Here is a 12870-nt window from a genome sequence, read left to right as displayed (position 1 = left end):
GATGAAAGAATCCAATGCACCGCTACAGACTAGCGACCGAATGGCTAGGCAGCAGTTCTGCGGAAAAGGACCTAGGGGTGACAGTGGACGAGAAGCTGGATATGAGTCAGCAGTGTGCCCTTGTTGCCAAGAAGGCCAATGGCATTTTGGGATGTATAAGTAGGGGCATAGCGAGCAGATCGAGGGACGTGATCGTTCCCCTCTATTCGACATTGGTGAGGCCTCATCTGGAGTACTGTGTCCAGTTTCGGGCCCCACACTACAAGAAGGATGTGGAGAAATTGGAGAGAGTCCAGTGAAGGGCAACAAAAATGATTAGGGGTCTAGAACACATGACTTATGAGGAGAGGCTGAGGGAGCTGGGATTGTTTAGTCTGCAGAAGAGAAGAATGAGGGGGGATTTGATAGCTGCTTTCAACTCCCTGAAAGGGGGTTCCAAAGAGGATGGCTCTAGACTGTTCTCAATGGTAGCAGATGACAGAACGAGGAGTAATGGTCTCAAGTTGCAGTGGGGGAGGTTTAGATTGGATATTAGGAAAAACTTTTTCACTAAGAGGGTGGTGAAACACTGGAATGCGTTACCTAGGGAGGTGGTAGAACCTCCGTCCTTAGAGGTTTTTAAGGTCAGGCTTGACAAAGCCCTGGCTGGGATGATTTAACTGGGAATTGGTCCTGCTTCGAGCAGGGGGTTGGACTAGATGACCTTCAGGGGTCCCTTCCAACCCTGATATTCTATGATTCTATGATTCAGTTCCCTCAGCCTCTCCTCATAAGTCATGTGTTCCAGTCCCCTAATCATTTTTGTTGCCCTCCGCTGGATGCTTTCCAATTTGTCCACATCCTTCTTGTAGTGTGGGGCCCAAAATTGGACAGAGGACTCCAGATGAGGCCTCACCAATGTCGAATAGAGGGGAACGATCACGTCCCTCGATCTTCTGGCAATGCCCCTACATATACATCCCAAAATGCCATTGGCCTTCTTGGCAACAAGGGCACACTGTTGACTCATCTCCAGCTTCTCGTCCACTGTAACCCCTAGGTCCTTTTCTGCAGAACTGCTGCCGAGCCATTCGGTCCCTAGTCTGTAGCGATGCATGGGATTCTTCCGTCCTAAGTGCAGGACTCTGCACTTGTCCTTGTTGAACCTCATCAGATTTCTTTTGGCCCAATCCTCCAATTTGTCTAGGTCCCTCTGTATCATATCCCTACCCTTCAGCGTATCTACCTCTCCTCCCAGTTTAGTGTCATCTGCAAACTTGCTGAGGGTGCAATCCACACCATCCTCCAGATCATTTATGAAGATATTGAACAAAACCGGCCCGAGGACCAATTTTCTATCCACCATATAGTCCATATTGCAGAGGTCTATCCCCTCCAGCTCTATTCTGCTCTCTGAGGAGTCCCCCAGTTCTGGTAATCAGGGTCATTCTGGAGAAGAGAGAGAGTTCGGGGTGTCTATACCCCACTCTCTCCTGCTCTGGTTGTATTAATTTTGCAGGATCCTCAGGGTGACTTGGTCCCCCACCTCCTCCATTCACATTACCCGCATGTCCCTGTAGGGAAGGGGTACAGGAGATCTGTCCCCCACACTAACTTCTGCTCTGGTTTAATGACCTCACAGAATCCCCAGGGTCCCTCTGTTTCCCTGCCCCATCTTCCCCTTGCCTCCAGCTCAATCTAGGAACGGCAAAGCACCGACTTCGGATGCTTGGCCTCTTTTTCACACGGCCACTGTCTCCAGGTGATTCCCTGTAAGGATCAGGCCATTGACGGCCTTTAGTTCAACTGGCCACCATTTTCCCACAGCCAGGCTAATCTTCACAACAACGGCCACCATCTCGCACACAACCAAGAGCAGACTCAGTTAATACAGCCACCCCCGGCCTGAGAGGAGGCAGGGAGGGAGACTAGGGGGGAGGGAAGGGAGATGGGGACAGGAAGGAGAATTTAGGAGAGAGGGAGGGAGGCTGTGATGAACAGAGAACACTGTGAGGATCACGAGGAAGACTGAAACGCGTGGGGAATGGATCAGACCCCTTGCTTGGCAAACAGGGCAGAATGTGGGGGCACAAAAATACCCCACACAGGGTCCCAAGTATTTACACCCCTTCCCCATCATGCATTAGATACACCGAGGTAAATGCCTAGATTTTCAGCAATCACTAGTGATTTTGGGTGCCCACCTGAGACCTTTTAAAGGGGCCTGATCAGAACATGGGGGCACCCGGCCGCTGAATCTCAGACACCCAAAAAATCACGAATCACGTTTGGAAAAACGTCGGCCAAGGGATTAAAATACCACTTGGGGTCACAGCCACAGGTGAGAGCCGAGCCCACTGAGCTGTGTCCCTGAACCGTGCCCCAGGCTTGGGCAAAAACCGGTTACTAACCTTCCTGTGACGGCTGTTCTCAGAGCTGTGCTGCACACGTCCATGCCGCGGTAGGTGTGCGGGCCCTGCACACAGTCGCCAGAAATTTCTCTCTCAGTGGTACCCGTCAGGTCGCCTCTCGTGCCCTCTGGTACCATGCGCTCATGGCGCAGTATAAGAGGACCAGTCGACCCCGCACCTTCTCAGTTCCTTGTTGCCAGCAACTCCAACAGAGGAGGAGGATGGTGGCTCGTGGAATGGACGTTTGCAACACGTCTCTAAGACCAAGAGTTACAGAATGGTTAGTAACCATTTTTTCTTCTTCAACTGCTTGCACACGTTCATGCCACGTTCGGTGACTCCCTTGCAGTACCGTAAGAGGTGGCCAACCAAAGCCAGTGTCATCTCTAGCTTGCTGGGTGATGGCGTAGTTGGAAGAAAAAGTGTGTCCTGACGCCCAGATCGCTGCTTTACAAATGTCCTGGATCAAGCCTGGGCCATGAACACCACGGAGGAAGCTTGTGCTCTCACAGACTGGGCCGCCAGGAAGGCGGGTGGTGGGACACCTGCCTGCTCGTACCACATGTGAATACACAGCGTGATCCACAATGAAATTCTCTGAGCTGAAATGGGTGGGGCTTTCATCCTAACAGTTACTGCCACAAAGAGCTGTGTGGATTTATGGATCGACTTTCTATATAGTCCTTTCTATACAGAACACTAGGATGCCCTGCCTAACATCCAAGAGTATGGAGATGTCTTTCCTCCCTATTCTTGTGCAGCTTCGAGAAGAAAATGGGCAGGAAAATAGCCTGATTACTCTGAAACTCCAAGACTACCTTCGGGAGGAACAAGGGTGGGGGCAACCCTTGTCATTAAAGAACACTGTATACGGAGATTTTGACATAAGAGCTCTGATCTCTGAGACCCTCCTGACTGAGGTAATTGCTACCAGAAAGGCGACCTTCCAGGAAAGGTACAACAGAGGGCACAATGCCAGTGGCTCAAAGGGAGGCCCTGTGAGCTCTGACAGGACCATGTTTAAGTCCCCCAGGGGGATGGTGTCAGGGCTGATTCCCCACTCTGGCACTTTGAGTGCAGAAGGTGGGGGCCTGCAAGGACTCTAAAAATTAATACTGGCCACTCCAGGCTGGTAATGCTGCCACCACCCAAGTGAAAATCTGCCTTTTGCCAATCCAGAAAAACTCACTTGGGAAGATTTTCTGGGGCCCCTCGGCTTTTCCACCCCTTCCTCGGGGAAGCCAAGAAAGGAAACAAAAGAAAAGGGGAACCCAGCTGTTGTATTGGCAGATTAAGATATGCACAACCTCCTCACCTCAAAAGACATAGAAATCCAATCATGTTCTAAAAAAAAGGAAATTTTATTAAAAAATAAAAAAGAAAGAAAACACGTTTGGAAAACTTAAGTTATTGCTAGATCTTAAAAGAGCAACCGCAAGGATTAATCACTGAGAGTAGCTTTCTTGGGGTCCAGATTAAAGGTTACAACAAAACAAAAGCACCTGGGGTCAGCACAGAGGAGTCCACAAGCCATAAAAAGACACAAGCCTAATTGCGTCTACCTGACCATTTCCTGTTCTACTTCCATATCTGTGGTTCCAAATGAGTAGTTTCTAGGCATGATCCAGATGACTTTTCATACCTGGCCCAGAGCTTTTTACAGCATGACTGCTGCCCTGTCCCTCTGCAGCCGAGAGAACAAAAGACCCACACACCCAGCAGCCTTTCCCAATTTGAGAGGGTACAGCTTCCTTATTGGTTCCCCTGGTCAGGTGCCAACTCATTTGACGTTTACCTCTTAACCCTTCACAGGTAAGGCAATTAGGGTGCAGCGGCTAAGGAGGATTCTAAGGCTAACTGAATGGTTGGGGAGTTACATAAGGGTGCTACCCACCCTCATTTATCACAGACGGGTTCCCAGATTCGCGGATAAAGCCTTTCAAAGCCTTTCAGGAAGTGAAGGGACATTTCATGTGAAAAAACTGACCACCCACCCACCTGGGGGTCGAATGCGGAGATGGCGGCTAGGTGCACCTAAACAGATGGAATCGCTAGACCTGGCTGTTCCCAGACTGTTCTGGAGAATCTGCTTCATCTGAAAGATGACTCAGCCGGTGAGAGGCAGGGGTGCCGGAACAGGGGGACCGAGGGGCCATGGCCCCGCCACTTCAGCAGCAGGGGGGAGGGGGCAGAGCCTCAAGAGAAGAGGCGGAGCATGGGGGGGCATCAGGGGAAGAGGCGGTGTCACAGTTTCAGCACCGGTGGCCCCCGACTCATAGGGAGGTTCTGGCACCCCCGTGAGAGGCCTTGCTGGGTCGACCAAATGGAGAAACGCTTCTACTCGAGGAGGTAAGTAGCTCTGGTAAATGGTTTCCGACTGCCTAGCAAGACCTAGCAGACCTGCTCCGCACAGGCCAGTTCTTCAGGCTTCACCATGGAGCTGTCAGGCAGATGGAGCATTTGGCCATGATCTTGCGAGATCAGGTCCAGAAGGGGAGGGAGCGGCATTGGAGTAGCTACTGACAGGTCTAGAAATAAGCCAGACTCGTGCTGACGTGGCCAGGCTGAGGCTATGAGAATAACCTTCGCCCCTGACCTCTGCAAGACCTTGTGCACTAAAGGAATGGGGGGGGAAGGCGCAGAACAGGTGCTTTCTCCAAGGGAGTAAGAAGGCGTCTGGGAGCGAGCCCAGATTGCAGTCATGCAGACAGCAGAACTGCTGACATTTCCCCTTCCTGTCTGGTTGTGAACAGTTCTACGAGGGGAGCACCCCACCACTGGAAAATGGCCCTTGCTATGTCGGGGCATAGGGACCATTCACAGTGAGAAGAGCTGATCTGCCAGCTCGTTCTGGGCTCCCGAAAGGTGAGAAGCTTCGAGGTGGCTCGAGTGCTTTATGCAGAACTCCCACAAGCAAATGGCCTCCTGACACGGGGGGAGAAGAGCGGGCCGCTCTCTGCCTGTCGATGTAAAACATGGCTGCCATATTCTCTGTAAGAACTTGCACCACCTTGCTTGCGATGGGGGGTAAGAACGCCTGACGTGCTAGGCGGACCGCCCTGAGCTCTCTGATGTTCATCCGTAGCAAGACTTCCTGCTGGGACCACCGACCTTGTGTCCTGAGGTGCCTGAGATGGGCAGGCACCATGAGCACCGAGTCCAAATGATGGCTGTTTGGCCAGTACACCAAGGCCAGCCAAGCCTGAAGGGGTCTGAGGTGCAACCTCGCATATCGCACCACGTATATGTAGAAGACCTTATGACCCAACAGCCTGAGAGGGCCTTGACCTGTGACGACACTGACTGGAAGTGGGCTTCTGGGAGGAAGGCCCTGGCCTGGGTATAATAGAGCACTGCTTCAATAAACTTCTGCTCGTTTATCAGCAGGCCCAGTGCTCGAAAGGTTGCTTGGACGAGGTGGATACTGGCTTCTACCTGGCACTTGGACTGGCCCTTGACCAGCCAGTCACTGAGATACGGATACACCTGCACCCCTCACCTTCTCAGGAAGGCTGCCACTATTACCATGCATTTCATAAAGACCCCTTTGGCTGCTGACAGGATGAACAGGAGGATGGCAAACTGGTAATGAGCCTGGTTCACAACAGTCTTGAGAAACCTTCTGTGGTCTCAGAAAATAGAGATGTAGAAATAGGCATCTTTCAAATCGAGGGCAGCGTACCCGTCCCCTGGATCCAGGGAAGGAATGATGGAGGCCAGGGAGACAATGCACAACTTCAGCCTTTGAGGTGTTGCAGGACTAGAATGGGTCAGAGACGCCCTATGACACTCAGGATTAATGAATTGTGATTTTGCTCTCCATATGCTTTATGGAAATACACTTATGAATGTGAATATGATGTATCTGGAATATGCTTTACGCAAAAGGGCTCTTGTATGATGTCATTAGAAAGCTTGTAATCTACTGAGTGTGTTCATCCTATTTGTTTGCATGTATTATTTCTATGTCTGGAGTTGGGGAAATAAGATATAAACTTGTATCACAGTTGTAGTCACACCAGGTGAGGGTCGTCAATGGGGCATTAGGAACATGATGGCTCCAATTAATTAGAACAATTGATGGTAAATGGTTTATCTACCTGAAAGCCTTCCTGTGTACCTGGGGGACAACCCAGGAGGAATGACAGGTTTCAGAGTAACAGCCGTCTTAGTCTGTCTTCGCAAAAAGAAAAGGAGTACTTGTGGCACCTTAGAGACTAATGCATCAGATGCATATGCATCCGATGAAGTGAGCTGTAGCTCACGAAAGCTCATGCTCATATAAATTGGTTAGTCTCTAAGGTGCCACAAGTATTCCTTTTCTTTTTCCAGGAGGAATGGAGACTTGAGGTCTCAGAGACAGGTGACCATGTTACCCGGTCGTGAAATCCATCTTAAATCTGGTACTTTTCCATTTAGCAGGAGGGGCGGGGACCCAGAGACACACAAGATTCCCGCCTTGTGCCAAAGTTATAAAATGGGGTGCCAGTCACGAGAAAACCCCTGCTTATCACCTGAGATGTCTGCTGGGTCTAACAAAGACTGTACCAGGGGAAAAGGACTGGGCCCAGACGAGGAAAGAGTCCAGTCTGTGAAGTAAACTTATTGGAACATCTTTGAGGGTGAGATATTTCCTGTAATCAGTTTCTTAATGTATTAGGTTTAGACTTGCGTGTTTTGTTTCATTTTGTTCTGTCTGTTATTATTTGAAATCACTTAAATCCTACCTTTTATACTTAATAAAATCACTGTTGTTTTTTAATAAACCCAGAGTAGGTGATTAATACCTGGAGGAGCAAACAGCTGTGCGTATCTCGCTATCAGTGTTATAGGGTTCGGACAATTTATGAATTTACCCTGTATAAGCATTATACAGAGTAAAACAGATTTATCTGGGGTTTGGATCCCATTGGGAACTGGGTGTCTGGGCACTGGAGACAGGTAACCTGCAGAACAGTTTTCAGCTAAAGCCTGCAGCTTTGGGAGCGTGGCCCAGACCCTGGGTCTGTGTAAACAGACTAGCATGTCTGGCTCAACAAGACAGGGTTCTGGAATTCCCAAGCTGGCAGGGAAAACTGGCTCAGAGACGATTTCAGTATATCAGTGACAGTCCCAAGGGGATCTCTGTGACAGAACCCATCACAGGAATAACAGGAGTGAAACCCTTTCCCTCTTAAGTTCCAAGGCACCTCCTTCATGGCTCCAAGCCACAGAAGGACTTGCACCTCCTGGGCTAAAAGTTACTTATGAGAAGGGTCCCTGAAAAGGGACAGGGATGAGGGGTAGGAGGGAGGAATGGAAACAAACTTCTTTGTATAATCCTGCCTCCACCGTACTCAGCACCAAATGATCTGTGGTGATAAGGGACCATGCCAAACTGAAGCAGGAGAGATGGTCCAAAAACAAAAGTGGGGCAGGATCTGGTATGTGGACTGGTGTAATGCCCTTGGGTGCCACATCAAAAGTTTTGCTTGGAGCCCCCTGAGTATCCATGAGGGCCAAACAGCGAGGCTAATGCAGATGGGGGCGACTGTCTGCATCTACAACTGCTGTTTTGCTTTTTGAACAGGTCTTGACAAGGCGGCGGGCCTGGGAAGTGGGCAGGTTGTTGGGGTTTGAATTCTTTCCTCAAAGGCACCGGGACATGGAGATTCAAGGACTTGAGGATGGCTCTGGAGTCCTTCAGGCAGTGGAGTCTGGCATCCGTTTGCTCTGAGAAGAGCAAAGTCCCTTCAAACAGACGGTCTTGAACAGACTGCTGTACCTTTGTCTGTAGGCCAGAGGACTGAAGCCAGGAGCCCCTTTGCATGGCCACTGGTGACGGCATAGCCCCGGCTGCCGCATTCACTCTGTCAAGGGTGGCTTATGGGGAAGCCCTGGCCACTGCCTTCCCTTCTTCCACCACAGCAACAATCCTCTGCCTGGACTCTTGGGGAAACGAGTCTTTAAATTTCAACATGGAGTGAAAGTCATATCTGCCCAGCAGTGCCTGTTGGCTGGCGCTGTGGAGCTATAGACCATTGGTAGAATACATTTTCCTACCAAAATAGTCCTGCTTTTTTTAGTTTTTTGACTTGGGGGTGGCCCCTCATAACCCTTTCCTTTCCCTCTTATTGGCTGCCGAGACGACCAAGGATCCGGGTGGGGGATGGGAACATATGTACTCCTACCCTTTGGTGGAAACATAGTACTTCCTATCTGCCTTCTTTGACGTGGGGGGGCAGTGAGGAAGGGGTCTGCCATAGGGTTTTAACTGGACCCACTATGGCCTCATTGAAAGGCAGAGCTACCTTCAACAGGACCACTGCAGCCCAGATGTTGACAAAGCTGTTGGAGGATTTTTTTTTAAACTACCTCCACTTTCAGCCCTAAGTTTGAGGCCACCTTCTTCCATAACTCCTGGTGAGCCTTGAAGTGTCCTGGGGTGGCAAAACACCCATCCCTGCCTCTTCTGGGGAGGAGGAGGCAGCCTTCTCTCAGACACCACTGAGTAGGAGCACCTAGACGGGAGGCCAGGCAGTGGAGGAAAACCCTAGGGGTTCTGAAAAGGCCACGGTATCTGCATGGGCCATTGCCCACTGAGCCAGGCGCTCGGAGGAACCCCCACCCCGGGACCCACCATTGCATAGGGCTGGTTGCTGGGGTACTGGTACCAGTCCCTTGGCTGGTGCAAGATTCAAACTCCAACTTGGTTGATGAGTCATCTTGTGGGGACGATGGGGGTGTGGCACCCGTCGGCTGCAAGGGACGGTGCTGAGGATCCAGGGATCGGGCCGAGATGGGGAAGCCTGCTTCGACATAAGCAGAGAGCAAGGGGCCTGGTACCAGACGGGAGCTCGGGGCAACATGCTCCCTTCTGCTTCCCCTACTGCTGGCACCAACTCTTGTACTGCCAGCAAGGGTGGTAGCAACCATGCCAGCCAGTCCCTGGCCACCGCAAACCCCTCCGGGATGGACGGCACCGCGACCCTGCTGTGCCTCTCTGCCCCTCTGGTGCCGGCGGCTGGTCGGGCACCGGACTCCACAGGGCCTGTGGACAGGGCGGAGTCGATGGTATCGCCCGCGGAGCAGGGGCAGAGGAGTGGCCAGACGCTGGTCGCACTCCCCGGCACTCCCCATGCTTGTCCATTCTGAGAGACGGGGAACCTCTCAGGCAGCTGCTGCTTATGCTTCTTTCCTGGCCCTGGGCATGGGGAACGGTGCCAAGAGTCCCGTACGGACTCTCTCTGCAGCAGCTCTTCGTACCAGCACTGAGGTACACGGTGCCAAGTTTGACTGGCTCGGCTCCGAAGAAGGTCTGAGTGCGGCTTCCCTCAGGAGGGACTTCAGCCTGGCCTCCCTGTCCTGTTTCACATGTGCACTGAACGGTGGCAGAGCTGACCACAATCCGCAAGAGGAGTCTCATCCACGCACTTTAGACAGCTAGAGTGCTGGTCGCTCAAAGGCATGGGCTCGCCGCAGGACGCCCCGGGTTTGAAGCCCGGAGATAGAGACATACCCAGTTCCAGGAGCAGAGGAAACTTCGCTACGAGAGTCCAACTAACTATTTACACCAATCAACTAAAGTCAAAAGGTGAGAAAACAACAGGGAGGAAAAGGGATGGAGTAACAACGAGAGAAGCTCGAGAGGTGCAGGGCGGCTGGTCACAGACACGCAGAGATCCCAAGCCAGGCACCCGAGAGGAGTGGGGTGGGTCAGGCCTCCCCACCCACCCCTCTTCTCCTCTGTGCTGCACTCCACAGGGATGAGCAGGGTGGGGGCACCGATGGGGTCTCAGAGGGACCAGACCCCGAATTCCCCCATGTGCGTGTTGGGGGCAGACATAGCTAGAGAGGGCAACACTGTTGGTGGCCAAGATGCAGGACTCAGGACAGTCTCCGGCGAGCTGGCAGCCCCAGGACTGCGAGGAGGGGGTAAATGGGGGGAGGAGGGCAGGAGGGGACAGTCGGGACAGTGATTGGGGAGGGGGCGGCGGGGACAGAACAGCAGATCCCCAGGGCAGGCTTAGGGGCAGGCGAGCGGAGCCCCTCTCTCAGCACTGGGGAGGCCAGTGTCCATGTGAGCAGGTCAGGCTGGACAGGCTCAGCAGCAGGGGATCAATGGGCGAGACTAGTCAGGAAAGGGTTAAACTAGTTACAGAGGGGGCGCGCTGGGGGGCAGACACTTGGCAACCCTCCGCCCTGTCGCTTAGTCCCGGGGCAGGGCCACCGGGAACCCAGGTGTCCAGGGTAGGATGGGAATTAGTTCTCATTGCTGCTGTCTCAGTGCTGGGAGCCAGGAGGGATTTGGGGAGGGGAGTCGGGGGGAAGGGTAACACGACGGGCTGGGGACACAGCACAATCCGGGGGCCTGGCCAGGCAGCTACAGCCCCACACATCAGGGACCGAGCAGGAAGAACGGCTCTTTACACATCTATCGATAGTGTGCAGGGGAACCTGCCTGACCCTGGGGGCTCCAACTGGGGGACACGGGCTGGGGTTTGTGCTGCCAGGAGTAAGGAAGCCCGGGAGTCTCTGCACGTTACAGGGGCTGATTCTCTCACTAACTCTCCAGCCCAAGTCAATGTCAGATTCTCACTCTGCGGAGTGAAGAGGAATCTGACCTTAAACAAACTCACCTGGGAAATAAGACAAAGCGAACAATGAAGGAGGCTCACCGGTGAGCAGCTTCTCCCCAGGGCTGGGTGAATGCAGCACTGCCTGCTCTTGTGACTTTACCGTGCGTCTCATGATAGCGGGGGGGTTATTAAAACCCCAGTTCCTGCACTCATGGGATTAGGGGAGAGTCTCAGATCTCTTTTCTTACAGCACTAACTTCTAGTCCTTCTAGGAGCAGGGAAAACCCCGGAAATGTGTCCCCTAAAGGCTCAAACCAGAGGGCAAATAAAAATAAGCTCCACTATTATCCCCAAAATACTCACAACATTTAAGCCAAATTCAGGATTTTGGAGGCCTGACTCGTGATGTCTGAACACTTGGGACTGTCGATACTGGGATCCCCCATCACTCGGTGTCTGGGAATTGAGACAAGACGTCTCAGAGCCCTCCCTGCTCTAGATCTAGGGTCTTTGGGACCTTCTGGCCTATGCACCTCTGCTGCTCTGCCTGGGAAATGACCACACACGGGGGGCAGGGGGTCCCCTGAAGGGCAGCAGAGGCAGCTGCAAGTGGGACTGGTAGCAGAAATCTGGGGTGTTTGGGGAGGGAACAGCATGAGAGTCCCATTTTGGAGGGTGTCAAAAATCTCTTTCGCATGGATCTAAGTCCTGCGCCCCCCCCCCCCCGCTCCCCGGTGTCCCTCTGTCCCCCACATTTACACTGACTTCTGTGAGAAAATGCCCCTGCGGGCCTCTCTGTCCCCTCCCCCCGCTCACACTGACACCACCATCCCCCACTTTGTCCCGCACTCACCCTCGGTCCGATTGTAGAGCTGAGCCAGGGTGTTCAGACTCGCGTTGAACCAGGCCTCCCAGCGCCGTGACCAAAAGAGCCGATAGTCCCAGAACTCCGGACCCTCGTTCTCCGCCATCCATGCTGGGCGAGGCTCCACCCTCTGCATCCCGCTGGTGTAGACGAAGGTGGCCTGATCGTCCACGTACCCCACACGGCTGAACCAGGGCAGCCCCGGGCCGGGCTCGGACACCACCGTGTTCAATATGCGCCTGGTGTGCAGGCCTGGGGGGAAAGATTGGGGGCAGGGAGGTCAGACCCAACCAGACCCTGCCAGGGAGCCCCTGGCAATACACGAGAGGCAGGAGTGCTCCTGTGGGAGGGAGACCTGCGGAATGGCCCTCAGAACAGCCTGACCGGGGAGAAACGGTGGCTGGAGTAGGAGGAAAAGTGGGGCAAGGATGGCTGGTGGGGGGGGGGGTGGTGGTTGGAGTGTGTGAGGAGTAGGGGAGCAGATGGGGAGAGAGTACTGGGGACATGGGGGAGCTGAAGGGGAGTGTGAAGAAGGAAAGGGGTCCCAGGAGGAAGGGCAGAGCTGGAGGGGGATGTGAGGAGCAGGAGGGGGATGTTATGGGGGAGGGTGGGGCAGGAGAAGGGCTAGGGCTGCAGGACATGCAGGAGCTGAAGCTGGGGGTACAAAGGGGGGTGGAAGGGCGAATGTGTCCAAGGTGCAGATGGAAGACAGGGCCCCAGCTGTGCACACAATTTACCATAAATTTATTCAGAACATAAGAACAGCCATACTGGGTCAGTCCAAAGGTGCATCTAGCCCAGTATCCTGTCTGCCGACAGCGGGCAGTGCCCGGTGCCCCAGCGGGAGTGAACCTAACAGGTAATGATCAAGTGATCTCTCTCCTGCCATCCATCTCCACCCTCTGACAAACAGAGGCCAGGGACACCTTTCCTTACCCATCCTGGCTAATAGCCATTAATGGACCTGTCCTCCATGAACTTATCTAGTTCTTTTTTGAACCCTGTTATACTCTTGGCCTTCACATCATCCTCCAGCAAGGAGTTCCACAGGTTGACT

The 12870-nt window shown here is 53.1% G+C and overlaps 1 protein-coding gene across 2 annotated transcripts in view; it reads right to left on the bottom strand.

Moving 5' to 3' along the window:
- LOC144263805 (class I histocompatibility antigen, F10 alpha chain-like) overlaps positions 1-11964 on the bottom strand; it is a 53080-nt gene extending 41116 nt beyond the window's left edge. Inside the window, exon 1 of one of the 2 annotated variants that reach the window (XM_077814778.1) lies at positions 11802-11964. In XM_077814778.1, the coding sequence (XP_077670904.1) occupies positions 11802-11949 (148 nt within the window). In that variant the 5' untranslated portion in view covers positions 11950-11964. The remainder of the gene's footprint in view (positions 1-11801) is intronic. The other variant, XM_077814777.1, reaches the window with a different exon arrangement.
- Positions 11965-12870: the final 906 nt, after the last annotated feature.

This window comes from Eretmochelys imbricata, chromosome 4 (assembly GCF_965152235.1).
Source record: "Eretmochelys imbricata isolate rEreImb1 chromosome 4, rEreImb1.hap1, whole genome shotgun sequence".
Classification (NCBI taxonomy): domain Eukaryota; kingdom Metazoa; phylum Chordata; order Testudines; family Cheloniidae; genus Eretmochelys; species Eretmochelys imbricata.
The sequence above is the reverse complement of the archived record's forward strand: the minus strand, read 5'-3'. Positions and strand labels throughout refer to the sequence as shown.